Source organism: Thrips palmi, unplaced genomic scaffold (assembly GCF_012932325.1).
Source record: "Thrips palmi isolate BJ-2018 unplaced genomic scaffold, TpBJ-2018v1 HiC_scaffold_17, whole genome shotgun sequence".
Taxonomy (NCBI): domain Eukaryota; kingdom Metazoa; phylum Arthropoda; class Insecta; order Thysanoptera; family Thripidae; genus Thrips; species Thrips palmi.
Genome location: NW_023144626.1, coordinates 2,062,173 through 2,081,519, shown reverse-complemented (window position 1 = coordinate 2,081,519; position 19,347 = coordinate 2,062,173). Strand labels below are relative to the sequence as shown.

The following is a 19,347-nucleotide window of genomic DNA, read 5'->3' as shown; positions in this document are numbered from 1 at the left end:
ATAAATCCCGCGATTACGACCGGAAGCGTGTCCCGACCATTGAAGCATTAAAGCGTGCCTCGGGTTTTGTTTATTACGTGCGCGCACGCATTGATTGGGATCGGCTGAACATCGGTCCGGCGAGGCCGCGTGGTCCCGCGCTGCAGCGAATGTTGGCGCTGTCCTCGAAGAAGGGGGTGAAAGTCAAGCAGGGAGGAAAAGGCGTTGAGGTGGGGCAGGGCGTGGCGGGGCGGGGCGGGGCGGGGCGGGGCAGGCCGTCGGGCCATCGTCGCCAGGCGATAGGATATCGAAGGGAACGAAAAAGATGAGAGGCGTGTCGGCACTGCAAGGAGAGGCAAGAACCAAGGAGGAGGGGTGGGGGGAAATTCTAGAATGGGGATCAAAGCGCGGCGAAAATTGACCCGGGAACACTTCCAGCTTCCATAGCATGCTCCAGCATCCTCCAGCGGGCCGTCAGGGCGCGAGGATGCCGCGTCTTTCGTATCACTCGAGGAAGCCGGCGCGGCCGGCACACGGGAGGCGACGCCGCGGCCCGCCCCGCCCCGCCCCTCTCGCGCTGATTAACGCTGCCGGCGTGCCGCGCCGCTGCAAGCGGGTCAAGACCGGCTTATCTCATTTTTACGCAAGCGGGCGGCCCTGCTCAGCCCTCGGCCTGTTAGGCAGTTAGGCACTGCGCTCTCTCTACCTCTCTCTCTCTGTTGGCCTCAGTTTCAGGCCAACCAGGTAAACGGCACCGTAACGCGCCGAAACAGGCGATCAACTGTCGCACCGGCCAAGGTGAACACAGTTACCGCGCCAGTCGCGGGCAGTTCTCGGTTTTAATCGGTCTGCATTGTTCCTCGCCAAGCTGCTGTCACTACAGTGTATTGGTTCTCTGAGCATGGCTGTGATGGCCGCTTCCTGAGATGGTCCGCCGTAGCAGCGCCAGCGGCAGGAGCTGTGAGGCTCGCCGGGCTGGCCGATGGCAGACCCCTGTCAATCAAGGCATAGGCAACCCGCCCGTCACCGCGTCCAGACATACGTTGTCAGCCACGGCCCGCCTGGCCTCTCATCGCCGCCCCGCCCCGGCAGTGTCACCGGCTGTTGCCCACACCAGCCGAAGCAAATCGCGCGATGAGCATGAAACCTCTTGAAGCGGCGCCTGCTCGCCACGCCGCCTCGCCGGTGGGCCGGCCCGGCCCGGCTTGGCGGTATTGTCAATAATAATTGAAGGACTCTCTGCCGCCGAGGCGCGCCGAGGGGTTGTCAGCTGGCGTGGGAGGCGCCTCTAAGGACTCCGCGAAGGGCGGCCCGCCGGCAGGCGTCGTCCCCTGTCTCTCTCGCACCCGCGGGGCGGCCCTTGGGGGTGCGAGAGAGACAGTACGCGACAGCGCACTGTTCGGAACCAAAGCCGCTGGTACTCTCACTCTCCGCCGGACTCGAATCGAACACAGTGGGGTGGGGTGCGGGACGCCTTTGTCCGCGCCACTCGGCATGCCAGTGTTTGCCTGTCGGCGGAATGCTTTTCCTTCGAGTGCTCCGCGCCGCGCGCCACCAAGACCCCCGTCGTGCTTTTTGCGAGGGCGTCCTCCTCGTCGTCCCCCGCGTCGTCGCCCCGACGTCGTCCTCGCCGTGCGTGCCGCGCCGCGGTGTGTCACTCCGGGCCCCCCCCCCTCCCCCGCCGTGTCACACACATGTTCCACGAGCCCAAAAAAAAATTCAGTTTCACTTGCGGCACATTTGTTGATTGGCCGCAAATAAAAAATGCTGCACGTGCGGCATTGTGAAACAGTTTCTCTCGGTGTTCTGCTGCTCTGCCGTTCGTCCGCCCCGCGGCCGCGCGAGCCGCTACTGTTTGACGACGCCGGGGGCCATGCACGCCACGAGCCGGCTGTCGCTCCGTCTCTCTCGCACTCGAGGGCCACTCCGAAGGGGTGCGACAGAGAGAGACAGAGAGACAGCGCGTGGCGCTCGCCGTTTTCTCATCGGTAAGACAGGCCAGCGTGTTCCATGCCGTGTGCCGCGTGAGTACCCTGTGCCCGGCGTGCCCCGGCCGCCGAAGGGCTCCACAACAGCGTCGGAGATTCGCACGAAGCCGCAAGCGAGGCGAAGCGAGGCGAAGCGAGGCGACCAATGCAAGCAAGGGGTGAAGGGCCCCTTCCCTTCGCTACTCCATGCTCGGCCTGCCGACGGCTGCCCTCCAGCAGACTGTCCGACTGGCCGCGAGACATCCAGACATCTAGGTCAGCACGAGTGCAGTGTTGTCCGCGCCATTCCCGCAGACCCCACGCAGTTCGCATTTTTCATCACCCTTGTCAGACGCTGTCTCCCCGTCTCCCGCTCCGCACGGAGGCGGCGAGGCACGCGGCGTGACGGCCACTGTAACTCCCGCGAATCACGCAAAACCAACCAGGCAGCACAGCCCGGCTGACGCCAAACAGTGCTTGCGTCTCTCTGTTGTCCCTCTCGCACCCGTGGGGACGTCCCGACCAGGGATGCGAGGGACGCGGAGTGGCACGACACTGTTCGGAATCAGCCTGCAGCGGTCGCACGTTAAATTCTAGTGGGTCGTCTCGGGGTGGGCTGCAATAACTATCCCCCTCCCTTCTTCCGCTGCTCCCCAATACATCATCCCCCCCCTCCCCGGGTCGCGTCCTTCATCCCACGGTTTCACGACAGTCCACATTACAAGGCATCATAACTTACGCATTGATATCTCTGTAGCGCCTGACTTCATCATCTCGGGCATCCAAAACATTCCGACAAAAAGTCGTGCATAACGTTGTTGACGCGGAGGATGGCTAATTAACAAGAGTTGCGGTCCAGCTCGGCTCGGCTCCCTTCCTCCCCGCCCGACGTGGATGAAGTCGTTATTTTGATAGGCAACTTGTTTTTGCCCGGCCCTGCAAGTCCCTCACGGCTCGCTGGCCACGCCCGGCCACGCCACTGCAGGGCACGTGCCTGGAGCGAGGCGGAGTGGCGGCGCGGCAGCAGATGAGTAGCATGTAATAGAGCGGTGCACGTAACGGGCAGCATTACCATTGAGTAACCATGGTAACCGTGGTAACCACGTACCTGAGGTGCCTGGCCGCTGATCCAGAGCAGTCGCTCTGTCTCTCTCGCACTCGTGACGCGCCCCGCAGGCCGCAGGGGCGCGAGAGAGACAGAGCGACTGGAATGTCTCTCTCGCGCTCGCCGCGGTAATTCGGCCTTTCGCCTCTCGAGGGCACGGCGGCACGGCACTGGCGGGCGGTCGCTCCTCGTGATGCCCACGCTCTGTCTCTCTCGCACTCGCGGGGCGTCCCGCAGCGTCCCGCAGGCCGCGGCGGCGCGAGAGAGACAGAGCGATTCGGGCCGCCGCTTTATTCCCAACTCGCCGCGGGCAGTTTGCGCGGCGATACGTCCAAGCCGAACAATCAATCACTGGCATTCGGCATTCACCCAGGCGGGCTGCGAAACAACGAAGGAGAAAAGCAAGGGCAGGCAAGCCAAAGGCTGCCAAAGGCTGCCAAAAGCTGCCAAAGGCAAGCAGCCGCGAGCTGTGTGGCCCGGGCCGGCCGGCTGGACCACGCACGGAGTTTGTCGGACATTCGTGTTGTGCAGCCGTTTGCAGCGCAGTGCCCCCGCCCCTTTTTCCCAATGATGGGCTCGCTTCGCCGGCCGGGACAAGCTGCAGAATTTGCCGAGAAAGGCTAGAAAAGTTGGCGCTCGGCTGATTGCGGACGGCGGCGCCTGTGTCTCTCTCGCACCGCCGCGGCACGCCCCGCGAGTGCGAGAGAGACGGAGCGACGAAGTTCGGACTCGGCCCGGCGGAGCGCCCTGGAGTAGGCGCGGCGCGCGCGGCGCCGAGAACACATGAAACGAAACAGCGCGCGCGGTCGAGAACAAAGGCAAGCGCCTCGAGTTGGCCGTGCTGCCGTGCTGCCGCGCTGTGTGCTGCCCTGCTGCTCCGCGTTCGATGCGATACCAATTCGCCGGCAGGCGCACACAAGGGCGCGTCTTGTAGCGGCTCCCACACTGTTCTGCCCGTCGGCATGCCGTCGGCCAGCGAACCCACTGGTAAAACCGAAGCGAGGTTGTGCGCTCCATTCACGCCGGACCTACTGTATTTTCTGAGAGCAAACAAAAATACTTGTCGTCACTCATTAGTATTTTCTTCTGAAATAGTTACAAATTTATTTGCAATTTGTTTCATAAACGGCAGTGCCGGTACACAGTACTGAGCAATCACCACGTAATCCTTGGGAAATTAAAACCAAATTCCATGTTTGCTCACTGAAATGCGTGACAGGCTGAGAGTGCACAGCGGCGAGTGATTCCGAACCGTTTGCTTTCCCGTCGCTCTGTCTCTCTCGCACCCGCGCCCTGCGAGCGCGAGTGCGAGAGAGACAGAGCGACTCAGCTGGGGGCCGAGGGAAGGGGCGCGGACGAGGAGAAGCTCGGGGGAATTCCTGGCAAACTCGCGCCGAAAAAAAAGGAAGGGGGCGAACCATTCCGGCGCGGCGAACTCGCGCGGCTCTACACTGGCGGGGCTACATTTTATTCCGACTGCGGCCTCCGCCTTTGTGTGCCTTAACTCGCTTGCGACGGTGAAGCTTCCGCCGCGATGGAGCGGCTTGGCTTTCCGAGAGGCTTCCGCACTGACGAGTGCCTTACAGTGTACGCTCTTCTCGCAGGTGCTGGCGGCCCTGACCGCGGTGGCGGTGGCGAGGCCCGGCCACAGCAGCGGCGGCGGCGGCTTCGGCGGCTCGTCGTTCGGATCGTCCGGCTTCGGCGGCGGCGGCGGCGTGCAGCTCGACTCTTACGCCGCCCCCATCGGCGGCGGCGGCGGCGGATCCTCCGGCGGCGGCTCGTACGGCGCCCCGCCCCCGCAGTACGGGCCGCCCTCGCAGGCCCCCGTCGTGCACAAGCACGTGTACGTCCACGTGCCGCCACCAGAGCCCGCCTACTACCCGGCCAGGTAAGCACCTTGTCGACGGCCTTGACGTGCTGCACAATGCACGCCCGGCCACTCTGCAGAGGGAAAAAGCGCCCTCTGGCAGCCGCGCCCCGCCGCGTCGCCGCGTCCTCCCGGCGCTAAGCTACTTAGTCGCCCCCGCGCGGCCTCCACACGGCCGTTCTACAGCGGGGTAATCAGCGGCGACGGCGGGGCGGGGTAGGGCGCCGCCGGGCCCACTAGGCGACGGCTTTACATAGAAGACAGTGCGCTAGGCCTGGCTAGGCCGTGCCGCCAGACCCGCTACAGTTTCGCTTTCACCGGCCGCTGACTGGCTGACTCGCTGACGCCCAGTGCCGGCCCCAGCGCCGGCCGGCTGGACGTTGCCGTGACGGCTGGCGTCCATCCGCCGGACAGATCCAAGCCAGACCCCTGCAGCAGTCAGGGCCCAGCACAGCGCCCAGCGGGCTGGCTCCGAACATTCTCGCTCTGTCTCTCTCGCTCCCACGGGACACCCCGCCCCGTCCCGTGGGTGCGAGAGAGACAGAGCGACGAAAGCACAGTCCTTGTTCGGCACCAGCCAGCTGGTCAGCGTCGCGCTGGAGGCTCGCTTGAATAAGAGCGCCTGCTAGTCACTTCTGAAACAAGTTTGGCCGCAATTTTCTGAGTGCATCCTTACGAAGCACATTGCGCGGCGCGCGGCCCTTCAAGGGAAAGGGCTTTCTTCTAGTGGGCTGGACTGCGTGCTTTCTGGCGTTTCGGCGAAACCGCAGGCCGGTCGCACGAGCATTGGTAACAATAAAATACGGCCGAGCTAAGCATAATGGCGCAATGGCACTGCCTCCTAGGTCGTTCCTCGGAGTGTGCGGGAGAGAGACAGAGACAGTGGCTGTTTCTACTCTTTCCAGTGGGCGGCAGGGCGGCCCCGGACGGGCCGTAGGTGCGATGCCCCCGGCGGGGCGACGCCCGCCTTGCCCGACGCGCTCATAACCGTCAAGGAGGTGGCGATGTGCGAGACAGGCGCCCGGGCACTTCGTCTTGGAGTTGGCCGCGACAAGTACAAAGGGCACACGCTGACAGGCTGGACAGGACCAACGCAGGGCAGGGCGTGGCAGGACACGGCGCACCCTTCAGGAGTCCTTTGCCCTTACACGGCTGGGCGCTGGACGAGGGCCGGGCGCTTTCAGTGTGCAGTGCGGACAGTGTAGCTGCAGTCCAGGACGCCGACGCCGCGACGCCGCGAGCGCGAGGCGCGGAGCAGGCGGGGCGCGCCGCCGGTCAAGCCCGGTCAACTTCCCTTTGTCCGGAGGTCCGTGGACTGGTTCCGAGAGTCGTTTTCATCGCTCGCTCCTTCTCTCTCTCGGACTCATAGGGCGCGAGAGAGACAGAGTAAGAGCCCTCGGAATCACCGCCGGCCCATCACGCCAAGCCAGTGCCTGCCGAGGCTCCGTCCTTCCTTGTACAGTACACTAGTCGCACCCAGTATGCACTGTACGGACAGTAACAGACAGATGTCTCGTCCAGGTGAACATGACTCGGGCTGATTTGAGCTGAAATATAACACACGAGGAGGGTACTCCCCGTCCAAGATGAATCTGTGTGGTTGACTCGAGTCCTATCTGAGGTCAGTCCGCGTGTCAGTCCGCGTGTCAGTCCGCGTGTCAGTCCACGTGTCGGTCGATGTGTCAGTCCGCTTGTCGCCGTGCGAGTCACGATCTTGGAGTCACGGCGCCGCCTCAAAGTAAAAGGGGCAACTTGCTGTTCGTAGCGCAGTGCCGTGGCACGGAGTGCCCCCCCCCCTCTTCCCCCTTCACTCGGCTGGGCTCTGGTTCGCGCTCGGGGACTTTCCGAAGCAGGGAACGCTGCGCCGCGCTGCGCGATCATCGCGCCTTCCCATTTAATGAATTTGTAATGCACGTCCTCTTAGCGCGGTGCGGAAAGTTGTGTCCCTGCTCCGAAAGTGCTGGCTGCACTTAGCGTAGTGCCCGGATGAAAAGAAGCCAGAGCGCTGAACGCGAAATCAAGAATCTCCTGGGTGCTGGCGCTGGGCAGTGGGCCGGCCTCGAGAGGGAGGCCCGTCGGTCTGTCTCTCTTCCGCACGGTCTGTCTTGTATGGCGCGCCCCATGAGTGTGAGAGAGAGAGACACCTGCTCCCGCGGCGGCGGGCGGGGCCACTGCTTTCGGCGGGGCAGGTTTATTGAGTTGTGTGCGCGCGGGCTTATGATGGGGTTTGCGCTTGGCTCTGCTTCGCTGAGACGAGACGAGACGAGACGAGAAGGCCCCTCCAATCCAGGTTCACATTCAGGGTCACGTTGAGGTACACCTCCGCGTCACGTTGAGGCTGAGGCTTGCGGCCCCCGGCGGATTCGGGTTCGGATTCGGAATGACACGGCCATTACAAGAGCACGCCGACGTGGCCGGAATTCAGAGTGCGTCCCTACGCGCCAGCGGCGCCAGCGCGCCCTTCGCCTACAAAACATCACAGTTACGCCAGCCGACGTGATGGTTCATCTCGTTGCAAGCGTGGCGCGCTCTCGTTGGGTGTTTGCTTTGTCGAACACCTAGTTGCGGTGCGATGTCGCGATGTCGCCTTGGTCGCCGCCCGGCGCCAGACCGCCGCATTCGGACCGTCGCGACGTGGCGGCGACCGAAAGCTCCGCCGAACCGGACCCTCGCCTCGCCCACTGCATTGGGCGCACCGCGGTACGGCGCCGTGCCGTGCCGTGCCGTGCGTGCCACGCCCCGCCCCCGCACGCCATGACGTCACTCCAGACCACGGCGCATTCCGACGGCGCGCCCGGCCGGCCGGACCTTCACTCGGGTTCTTCCTCGCGCACGCCCCGCCGGCCGACCCCCGACCCCCGACCCGGCGAAAGTCCCCCGACCGACGCACTGCAAGCGGGCGGATTCCGTCGCTCTGCCTCTCCGCTGAACGCCCCGAGAGTGCGAGAGAGGCAGACACGACGGAAGCGCCGTTCGGAATCGTCCCGCAGGACCTCGTCCAGGCCCTCGGATAGGCCACGGGGTCGCGCCGGCCTCACGCCATGCACGCGCGGGAACAGCGGCCGGTCAAGAGAGGGAGAGAGCGGAGAGTTTCCGCGGCGCGGCCCTCATGGCGCGTGGTCCGCGGGTACACGCGTTACACGCATAGCGTGCAGCGCCCCGCCCCGCCCCGCCCCGCGGGCCATTTGCAATGCAGATGGTGGCCTGGGTGGCCTGGACCGTGCCTTTCTTCCTCTGCAGGAGCGTGACTCCACGGACTGGACCAGCGCGCGCCGCGTCCATCCGGTCAGCTTCGGGCACTTTGATGATGTCGAGTCAAGCCACTCTGCGGGTCAGGAGATCGCGCCTGTAGCGCCTGTGAGGTAGGCCACCGACCCGGCCCCCGAGGCACCGGTGAGGAGACGGTGGCCTACCTCGCCCCTAGCGCCGTGGAGGCAGGCAACCCAGGGCACGCCTGTTCGGCGGGTTTGCCTACCCGACGCATCGCAGGCGCCGAGGCAGGCTTGGCGCGCTGTCCGGCTCCTCGCTGGAGGGCACGGCCACTACACCGACAGTCGAGCCCCAATGAACCCTAATGAACGCCGGAAGGGTGCCGGACCGAACGCGACGGACAGGACACGGAAGTTTGCGACGGTGTCGTGTGAAACGGAGAGGACGACGTGGAAATAGGAGAGTAGTCGCCTGTGGTCGCGTAGTCGTTGCGGTACTGTACCTGTCCTGGACCCCGGCCGACGGAGACCTGAGTCTAACAAACCCCCGCTCTTCTGTTCCAGGAGGCCCCAGGCGCCGCTGCCCCCGCCCCAGAAGCACTACAAGATCGTCTTCATCAAGGCGCCCACCCCGCCGCCGCCGACCGCGCCCACCATCGAGCTGCCGCCCCAGGACGAGCAGAAGACGCTCATCTACGTGCTGGTCAAGAAGCCCGAGGAGCAGCCCGAAATCAACATCCCCACCCAGCCGCCCACCAAGCCGTCCAAGCCCGAGGTGTACTTCATCCGGTACAAGACCCAGGTGAGTCCACCCACCGCACCCGCCGCCCACGCCGTCGGTCCGGCCTTAGGCAAACACCATTGTCCGGCAAACGTTTCAATCAAACTCGCAACAACATCAACATAAACAAAACCGCGATGCCGTCATGTCCGGACATGCCTTTCGGGCCTTTCGGGCTCTGTGGGACGTCCAACTTCGTTACTCCAAAAACATTTTCTAAAGTTCTCTCTGCCCAATTTTACTCTTAATTTTTCTCAAATGTGCGCTTTATGTTACGTCTCTACGACGTGTTCCGCAGCGTTGCGCAGAACCAGCCCCCCTCCCCCTAGTGCGTTACGTAATTAATGGACGGCCCACTGCTCGCGCCGCCATGCCGCCATTCGCTATGCAGCTTCCGATTCGTTAATGTACCGCTGTTTGTTTCTCTCTTTCCGTTTCAGAAACAGGAGGGCTACCCCAATTCGATCAGCTCGTCGTACGGCGCCCCCGCCTCCGGCTCAGGACCGTCCGCCCCCGGCGACAGCTACGGCGCCCCCGGCCCCGCGCCCGCCGCCCCCTCTGGCTCGTACGGCGCCCCGTCGGGCTCCGGTAGCTATTAGCTGCTAGCCCCAGTCGGGCAGATTAGCGCTCCGGACCCCAACCATGATGATCCGGGCGTCCTCTTCCGGGTGTCGGAGTCGGCCGGCCCATCCGGATGACCCCGGCACAAACCGAGGGCGCCGAAGCACGTCGTCGTCGTCGTCGTCGTCATGACCCGGAGCGCGTCAAGCGCGTGATCTCTACCAGGTGCCGTGTCCAAATAAGGGGGTTCCGGGGCGGCGCGCGGCATGCCGCCAGCTCCCTTGCGTCATCGGCCGGCTCGGCCCCGGGGAAGTCCCAGGTCCGGGGTCCAGGCGACCTGTGGGCGAGGGTGGCCGCAGGCTGCAGGGAGGGGGCGGCGCCGCGGCCTCGGGCTGCCAGTGCCTCGCAGTGCCTCGCAGTGCCTGGGGGCGGCGACGGCATGCAACAGCGTCGCGACGCCCATCGGAATGGCCCGCGGCGCCGCCACGCCCCGCCAGGCCCCGCCACGCCGCGCCGCGCCTCGCTGCGGCCCTGACGCCGTTCCAGCATTTCCAGGTCCCAGCCTGGATGTCCCTCACCCTCCAGCGCCCCCAGCATGCCCCAGCATGCACTAGCATGCAGCAGCATGCAGCAGCAGCGCCCGGGGCCGTTACTTGTTTTGTTGTTGTTGCGTTGGATTGCCCGAGGCGCCAAGGCGCGTTCCGTTGAAAACGTGTTCCTGCGGTTCCTGCCATCCGCACCGCCGGCACCGCCCTCTGCCAGGTTTCCCATTCTCCTTTGTTTTTCGTTGGCGGGAAAAAGCGTTACGCTGGCGACATTGTGATTGTAATAACAGTATTTATGTGAAGTAGAAGGAGTGGCTTGAGGAGATTTACCATCCTCTTGTCGCAAGTTGTTCCCATTGTTTGTTTGTTTTTATCCTTGTTTTATATTTTATGTCATTGTTCATCTGCCCATCGAGTATCATCCATTACCCATTCCTCTTTTGTGATTTTGTAAATGTAAGTGTTTTCAAGTGAATGCAATATTTTGTAGAAATATCTCAAAAATTGAAGGAAAAAGAAATAAAAAAGAAGGAGTATTTTAAACAAACTATTTATTTATAATATTTCAAATTTGCAGATTATCGAGTTCACAAAATTTCACCACAGGTGTTCACCTCCGATATTTATGGTAGATTCCTGATAAAAGTAACTGAGGGATATGGATGGAAGAATATTCCATAGAACAAATGCAAATGGATATGGGAAATTTAAACCACATTCAACAGGACAACTTTAAAACTAATTATTAGTTAATCAGAAAATAAAACGTGACGGAACATCGCAAACAACAAGAACACAAACTAATTAACAGGTTTATGAAGACTGGCAGACAAAGACACACTTAAATAATAAACATGGTATGAAACAATGATACATAAAAGCAGTAACAATCAACCCATGACAGGTTTTGAAACAAAGTACAACTTAAAGTAGACTAACTTTGTACTTGAAAGTCCTTACAATGGTCCCTATATGCACGGAATAACAGAAGAGTTAACAATACAACATAGAAAGAGGGGTTCAAAAAGAAACTATTATGCTTAGGAGCAATTAAAGAAATAAATTCATAACATTTCACAAAAACATCATTATATAAAGGTAATGGTAAGAGAAGTTTGGTTTGATTACAGTTATCAGATTAAGTCCATAACCTTTATTAAATACACTTGCAGTGAGACATAATTTATAACAAACTAATATTACTTGCATGGTGCTAAATGGTGTAAACTATACAACACAGATACTCACTGGGGGACAAATTCCCCAAAATGTGACTAATATGCACTTGCATTACTAAAATTGAAAAAAAAAAAAAACTGAAATAAAAAGCAAGTACCAAAGTGCTGGATAGCCCTTCAAAATTTTGTTCACTTTTCTTCGTAAGAAGCAAACACCTTTGCCCTTAAAAACTTACAGGTGCATACTACACTTTTCACATTGTTTGAAATATTACAACCTTCAACTATTATTGAATAGAATACTGTTGGAACAAGCGACTCATGATGACGGTCCTAGATGAAGTGCTTTGCTTACAACGTAGTCACTAAGATCATTGACAAGAAAATGGTAAACAAAGTTTGCTTTTTTTCTATCCACAGTAGAATTTGCTCTTGCACTAGGACGGGGTGAATCCCGAAGAAAAATTCCACCAAACACTGTGGCTGTGAAAACAGACAAAAAAAGAACAAATTCAACTTCCATCCCGAGTGTGCTGGGAAGAAATATTAAACAACACAATGAATACCATACCAAGAGTTTTGGCATCAAGTCCATTCTCATTTGCATGAGACAAAAGTTCTTGCAAGAAAAAACATAGGTACAGGAAAACATTTTTTCTGTATTCAGGTAGCTGCACAACAATCTGCAAGGCAAAAATAAAATACATAAAACAATAAGGTGAACAACAGAAAACAATTAGCAGTTAGCAATGAAACTCACCTGTTTACATTGTAAATAATTGCTTGAGGCACCTAGACACACACTCTGCAAGTTGAAGGGGACAATTGGCTCTGATGTCGAATCCAATAACAAAAGAAGTGCCTCTGCTATGGAATGAAGACTACCCGCTGTATTTTCAAAAAGAAAAAGGTGTTATATACGTCATAAAAAAAGAGACTTGAATTAAGTAAATTGAATCCCTTACGAAGAGGCTCAGATGATCCATTGTCCAGCCAGTTGCGAATTGCTAACAATTCAGAGTGAAGACCAGGGAGCAAAAACAAATTTTGCTTTTTCAAACCATGACGATAGAGATGGTCAACCAAGAACCAAATCTCCTTTGGAATGGGGTAAGGTTCCATTCCCCCAGGAGCTTCTTTTGTGGTCTCCTATTAATAACACAATTGTTTTTATAACAGACGCTTAAGCTAAGGAAAAAAAATCAATAACAGTGGGACACTTACAAGTTCAACTAGTTTACCAATAGGGATTTCTCTCACTGGTACACTGACATGAACAAGAGCCTCTAATGATGATCCAAAACAGCTTCTTTCATAGTTGCCTAAAAATAAATAACAACATAATTTCAAATAAAATATCAATGTGATAAGACAGTTACTACCAGTGAGAGATTCAATGTAATCATACCAGTTACTGTAATGAATATGTCCTTTCCACCTTCAAGATGCAGAACAAGTATGTCATATAATTTATCAACTCCAGAATTCAGTTTGAAAGCCGACTTTTTATCTACAAACACCTCAAGTTTCACATCACATTTTTCTCCTGAAAAATAGAAATGACATAGGACATAGGGATTGTATAAAAAATCACAGCAGAACAATTGAAACAATTGACACACTAGACAAGACAACAGGAAATATTAAAAGAATTACCAGGCATAATAAAACTGACAGGAGGATCAATGTTAAGCCATTCTTTGCAACATTTTGAATCATCTAGTTTCTTGATAAACTCAAACTGAACAGGTACCTGGAGAAAATATTAGATTATAGAATTATTTTGATTTTTAGTAACATTGAGAAAGCACATTTAAAATTTTGCAGTTCAAACAATAAGTTATACTAACCTGACCAGTATTGGCAATGATCAATTCTTGACTTTGAGGTTCTAGGTACCTAACAATATCAAATATTATTTCTGTATTATCTACTGTCACTTGAGGCAGGAATTCATTTTCTAGCTTGTCAAGTTTCTTCATAACTTCCTCATGAACTTTACGATATTTAACAACATCAATGACCCGAACCTGTGAAAGAACAATATGAGTCTAGTATCACAAGGACAGAGGAGAAATGATAGTTGACTTGTTGTTAATAAAAATAACATGATTACCTGGGAATCAAATAATGCACTGACTGGTTTGTGATCACTTGTCTTCAAAATTGGATGACTGCGATACTCTTTCTGTTCTATTCCATCTCCTCTCCACAAAACTCGGTCACACCATGCAGGGGCTCGATTTTTTTCACTGAGTTGTAAAAAGTCCATAGAAAGTCAGTTATACTTAAATTTGAATCGAATTAAGAATACATTTCTCACACTCACCTTGAGTCCCAATCATCTGTTCCCGGGTCATATTTATAAGTAGGTTTGAAAGTGATGGCACCCTCATGGTAACCCTCAAATACATTATTCTGGCTGCGCTGACGGTGCAGTTGGTCATATTGTATGAGAGCGGGAAAATAGTTTTGATTTATTAGATCCCTGACAGTGTTTATTTCTACTTCAGTAATTCGATAGTTAAGATCACCGAGCCAGTATATTTGACTGAAAAACAAAGAGTCAAGTGTTGCATGATTTTTTTCTAAAGCTTGTACCTGTGGTAAAACCAAATTAAGTATTTGACAACAGAAAGGAGCAACTTCACTTACTCATGATCCTTGATGCACTTTACTGGAGCAAATTTGGAAAATGATAGTCTTGAACAAATATCATGATAGTCTTGGTTACGCCTCTCATATTCTTCAACGTGTGCAGCCAAATGAGAGTTTACAAAACAAATAGATGTGTTGTGAATTTCTACTCTGATTGCAACTCCACCTTTGTTGCCCTGTAAAACGGGTCCATCATTAATAAAATATATACTATCACACCTGACAACCTGCAACCTGCACCCCAGGAACAACTCTTACCATTTTACCCATTATGCCTGTGCCTACGGTTTCAAAGGCTGCATTACGAACATGTTTTACATGTTTCTCTTCAACCAACAAAATTAACATCATTCCAACAAGTCGAACCAGAGCAACCTGTCGGTACTTTCCACCTGGGTGAAGACCAGCCATCACAGCTTTCCTAAATCAATAACAAAAAGCAAGATTAAAAATGTATCATTCATGAAAAAAGAATTGAAAAAATGCGGATAGTGCAGTATGATTCTAGAAAATGATTCTAATAGATATGACATTCACTAAAAGGGAACCATACCGCCACTCTTCTTCTCGGGGTGTGTCGTTGAAAAGAAAAGCTTCTTTGCTGAGATCAAGTTCTTGGAAGCCAATAGCATAGATGTCTGGAGGTTCTAAGTCTGAAGCAAGCCAAGGTGTTAAACTTGAACTTGGAGGCAAGCCATTGACATTCCACGTACCTATGAACATCCTGAACACACGAGAAAAATTAATAACAGTTGAAATGATTTAATGTTCTTAGTAATACATATTTTACTCAGGTTTGAGAAAGAAAGCAGAAATATCAAGGATTGCTTACCTCAAGGTCTGTGTAAACGTGTAATCATCTTCTTTCATTGACATTTGATGCCGAATGACACTTTCTCTTGCTGCAATTGGAGTTGCTCCCTGGGCTATGCTCTGTCGTGGTACGACAATGTCTGGACTATCCAAGATGTCCAACATCTGCAATTTCAACACTGGATTATTTTTCTCAATTTCTTTCAAGGATGCAATATTTTCCAGCAGAAAGAGATAATCAACTGGCACTAACTCTCAAATAAACAAACCTTTTCTGCCTCTGTTTTGGATGCCTTGAATGCATCATCGTCAGATGTGTCCAGAGATGAAGCAACACAATCTGCACTGTTTCTATTGCTGGATCCAGAATATTTGTGGAGCCACTGAAATTCTGGTGGTGGACCTCGTCTCTTACTCAAAGCTGAACAATATTGTTACAAATCAATGTATGAGCTAGATATGAACCAACATTAACATCAAATAAAGTACTTCAGAAGAGGGAAAATTACCTTCCATTGATCGCATTATTTCAGAAACAAAGTTGTTTGTTTTAAGCCCTGGTATCATCTCAAAGAGAAGCTTTAATTTGCGAGATGAAATGTTAACATAAACATCAACACTTTGTTCTCCAGCATCTATGAAACAATTTAACAAATATTAGGACTCTGACATTATAAAATTGAAGTAGCCAGGGGAGTTATATGAGCCATAGAACAATTTTATTTGGCATACCGATTTCACATTTGAAGTCAGCATCAACAGGGATAACTCTTTCAATGGCAAGGTCAGTAAATACTTCTGGAGGCATTCGAGAAGAAATGAAGATGAAGAGAGCACATTCATTTTCATGCTCAACCAAAGCAAGGATGCGTGAAGCACGCACCCAACCCTGCATAAGACTAGCTTCATGGACCTGAACAACAGTTAAGGTTCAAAAAAAAAATAGGGATGGAACTCCATAGGCAGGCGTGGCATAATTATTTGTCTCCAACACTCCCTTTTCCCCGACATTGACATTTAGCAAGCTAAATTTAAAGACAAACCGATAACACTGTGGACAGGCTACACATGGATGACAAAGGATACAGTGATAGCTGCTTCACCAGAGCTGAGCTTTGCTTGAATTATACCAGGCAGATCTTGGGAAGTCGACATCTTGAATTCTAGACATAGAAACAGAAAATTGAGTTATTGTATGGAAAGTGACGAGGAAACAAAGCTGTGGAATTACTGTAAAAAGCAGTTACAAACCTTTTATAAAGCAACGTTCAGGAATTATCTTTCCTCGAGGACTCAAACCTCAAACATTAACTTAGTCATGCTGTGATGAACTCATTCTCCTAAGAAACATGTAGTTCTGACACATCTTTCCGGTGAACAGCTCCTATAAGATTGTTAAGATATCAGCACAGATTTGTAAAATATTCTGAGACAGGGCTCATCAATGGGCACAGACACTATTTGGGAAAGGAAAATGCATTGCAAAAATTCTAAAACTGACTGATTGTTATAAAAACCAAGATAGCAAGGATCGCGAAATCGAAATCATAATTAGTTGCGACCAATACTTAAATATATCAAAGAATGGTAAATTAATAGCGGAAGAATGTTTATGTAAGAAGACAGCGAGCAGACGATAGGTTAGAGAACAGTCTGTATGTCAAAATTGGCATTTCTTTCTTATTTTATTCTGACATAGGTAGATTCCACACGTTGATAGAAACAGCAGATCTCTCTCAGTTTCTGAACAAAATTTATTCAGAAGAACCGGAAACGGTTAACGCTAATACCTGATTCACAATTACAATATTTTGATCGGATTATCATCACAGACAGAAAACGGAATGATAGAGAGAGACGGAGAGTGTTTGACTGTGTGCTTTGTTACCAACCTAGAAAAATATTCAATAGAGGATTTAGGTGATTTTAGGATATTGTTTCTCCTGTCAGCCACCTTCTTTGAAAACCCCGTACCTTCTTTAACTTTAATGCACGAATGAGAGAGGAGAATAATGGTATCGGCATGACTTGCAAACCTCATAATAAAAAGTTTTTTCTATTCTGGTTGGCAGCAGATTGGGTTGAGGAACTGCGCGTATTTTTAAATCAGTCGCTTTCTTGTTTCATCGTGTGGGTAGTCTAATATTCAGAAAATAGGAGAAATTCACTAATATAGAGGATTTTATTACAGACTTTATACAGTATCTAACGCTACCCACGGGGCATTAGAGTTAATAAATAGTTGTAACATGGGCGGTTATGGATTTATCACACTGCTTTGCCATGGAGCTCGAAACGACATCGCAGAGGTCCGACGCCGTCCTGATCATGAGCATTTTGACTCAAACCTACTCGGGACTAGTTGGCCAGGTATACATCTGGAAACAAATAGGAACATGTTTAGTAAAACTTTGACGTCAGGAGTTACCGGCCAAGGCTCTCGATTGTACAACAGCTTACCAGTCTTTATTAGATGAAAAGTGACCTCGGGGCGGGGGCAAAGCCGAACTCGGGGGAATCCACGGTAGAAACCACGGAGGCAGTTTGCACCGCAGTGGGGGGAGGTCCATACTCGGCGAACGGGGTACCCACTGGGACTGGGGGTGGTGGTGGCGGTGGTGGTGGTGGTGGTGGCGGCGGTGGAGGAGGCGGGGGCGGCGGGGGCGCAGGCGCTACGTAGACGGGTTCAGGAACAGGGGCAGCGTACGCGGCAGGAGGGCCGTACACAGCCGCGGGAACTGGGGGCGGCGGCGGGGTGGAGGTGGCGGCGGTGGTGGTGGTGGAGGTGGGGGTGGCGGCGGGGGTGCAGCCGCAACGACGATGGGCTCCAGTGCAGGAGGTGCGTAGGGGGCAGGGGGGCCGTACTCGGCGAGGGGAATAGGTGCTGGGGGCGGGGGTGGTGGCGGCGGTGGTGGTGGCGGGGGTGGAGGCGGCGGCGGAGGAGGAGGAGCAGGTGCTACATAGACGGGTTCAGGAACAGGGGCAGCGTACGCGGCAGGAGGGCCGTACACGGCAGCGGGAACTGGGGGTGGAGGAGGAGGTGGGGGAGGCGGCGGGGGTGGCGGAGGTGGAGGCGGAGGGGCAGCAGCTACGACGACAGGCTCTGGGACCGCGGCTGCGTAGGGGGCAGGAGGGCCGTACTCAGCTAGAGGAATAGGGGCTGGAGGGGGTGGGGGAGGCGGGGGCGGGGGCGGAGGTGGGGGCGGCGGCGGTGGCGGCGGTGCAGGTGCCACGTACACGGGCTCAGGGACGGGGGCGGCATACTGGGCTGGTGGACCGTACTCGGCGGCGGGAATGGCTACTGGGGGTGGGGGAGGAGGGGGTGGGGGTGGGGGCGGCGGTGGTGGAGGCGGTGGCGGCGGCGGTGGTGGCGCTGGTGCGACATACACTGGCTCGGGGGCGGGAGCAGCGTACACCGCTGGAGGTCCGTACTCCGCGGCAGGGACGATGGGGGTTGGCGGCGGTGGAGGTGGGGGCGGGGGTGGCGGTGGCGGCGGCGGCGGTGGAGGCGGCGGGGGCGGCGCGTATTCCGGCTTGGGAATGGGCACCGGCGGTGCGTACACCTCCGCGGCGACGGGGGCTAGCACCTCAGCTCGGTACTGAGGCGCAGCCAAGCTGGCCGTCGCCAGGCAAAGGCACGCGAACACCTACAATCACACACACACATTCACAGTCGGCCAAGTGGTGCACTAAGAAGCACTGGGGTCCGGCCCGGTTGGAGAACGCTGGCCCCGCTGCACCGACCCACACTCACCTTAAGGTGCATGGTGCCTGCCTCTGATCACAACACTGATGAGAGAAGTTTGGCGGACTGCGGCTTTTATACCGAAGCGCGAGGTCACCGCGCCTCACCGCGCCACCCCGCGGTCTGCAGGCTGCAGTCTGCATCGCTCTGTCTCTCTCGCACTCACAAGCCGGCCCGCAGGGATGCGAGAGAGACAGAGCGACGAAACTCAGTTCGGAACCGCTCTTTGGCCTGCAGCATCCCCTCTTCGCCTGCTTCGCCCGTCGCGCATCTGTCCGTGGACCGCGCGCGCTGGCCCCGCCTGCCCCGCCGGCTCCGTGGAAGTGCCCAACTTAAGCTGTACTATGATATGTATGTTATACGTTCCTCAAGTCACGTTGAGTTGAGTTGGGGTAAGAAGTCACCTTTGAGCTTAAGGTCAGCTGGCCACTGTCGCCCAAACACCAACCCTCAAATGAGTACCCGGGGCAAGAAAGAAAAAACTGATTGCTAGTGTGACTTTTGCCTGTGTAGCACACTTGTGTTATTCCCGCCGTTATGAGCGCCACCGGCGCGCGCGGATTTGTCTTTCCAATATAAGAAATAACAGGAAGAAAAAAAACCTGGAGGGGTAATCGGCACTCGCATTCCGATTCCCGTTGCAGAAAATGTTGGCGATTAGTTTATCAGCAGAAGATCTCAGCGTTGGCCAATCCGCGGCGAGCCACTCTCTTCATCTCGGCACTCGACAAAATGTACACGCGCACAAAAATTTACGAAACTCTCTGTTGTCCCAACTGGTAGCCACGAAGGGGGCATCTGAACGCTTGTTGGCAATTGTAGCCCATAAGCGTGCGGGTGGGTAGTCTTAAGACCTTCCTCTTTCGCGTCCTGGCTCGGGTATGAACACTTTGTGTTCGTGCCCTGTGTTCGGACGTTGCGACTCGTTGGTTGGCTACA

General features: G+C 54.5%; 2 protein-coding genes across 3 annotated transcripts; one reads left to right on the top strand and one right to left on the bottom strand.

The window, feature by feature from the left end:
- The first annotated feature begins 4,585 nt into the window (after positions 1-4,585).
- On the top strand, positions 4,586-9,834 carry LOC117643941 (splicing factor, proline- and glutamine-rich-like). Its single transcript, XM_034383128.1, has 4 exons — positions 4,586-4,638; positions 4,706-4,939; positions 8,692-8,929; positions 9,349-9,834. Exons 1-4 carry the CDS (start codon positions 4,586-4,588, stop codon positions 9,505-9,507), a joined length of 684 nt encoding a protein of 227 aa, XP_034239019.1. The 3' UTR covers positions 9,508-9,834.
- Positions 9,835-10,740: 906 nt separating this feature from the next.
- LOC117644156 (type II inositol 1,4,5-trisphosphate 5-phosphatase) lies at positions 10,741-16,522 on the bottom strand. Of its 2 annotated transcripts, none has more exons than XM_034383425.1 (20): positions 16,469-16,522; positions 15,915-16,047; positions 15,750-15,826; positions 15,396-15,576; positions 15,173-15,298; positions 14,933-15,084; positions 14,683-14,828; positions 14,404-14,574; positions 14,109-14,271; positions 13,848-14,026; positions 13,522-13,743; positions 13,309-13,444; positions 13,043-13,222; positions 12,849-12,945; positions 12,601-12,738; positions 12,417-12,514; positions 12,158-12,341; positions 11,953-12,080; positions 11,764-11,875; positions 10,741-11,675 (listed from the first exon to the last, which is right to left on the bottom strand). In XM_034383425.1, exons 3-20 carry the CDS (start codon positions 15,816-15,818, stop codon positions 11,512-11,514), a joined length of 2,646 nt encoding a protein of 881 aa, XP_034239316.1. In that variant the 5' UTR covers positions 15,819-15,826; positions 15,915-16,047; positions 16,469-16,522; the 3' UTR covers positions 10,741-11,511. The 2 variants fall into 2 exon arrangements, with proteins under 2 accessions (XP_034239316.1, XP_034239315.1); XM_034383424.1 differs by having other exon boundaries at positions 16,454-16,520.
- Between the last annotated feature and the right edge of the window lie 2,825 nt (positions 16,523-19,347).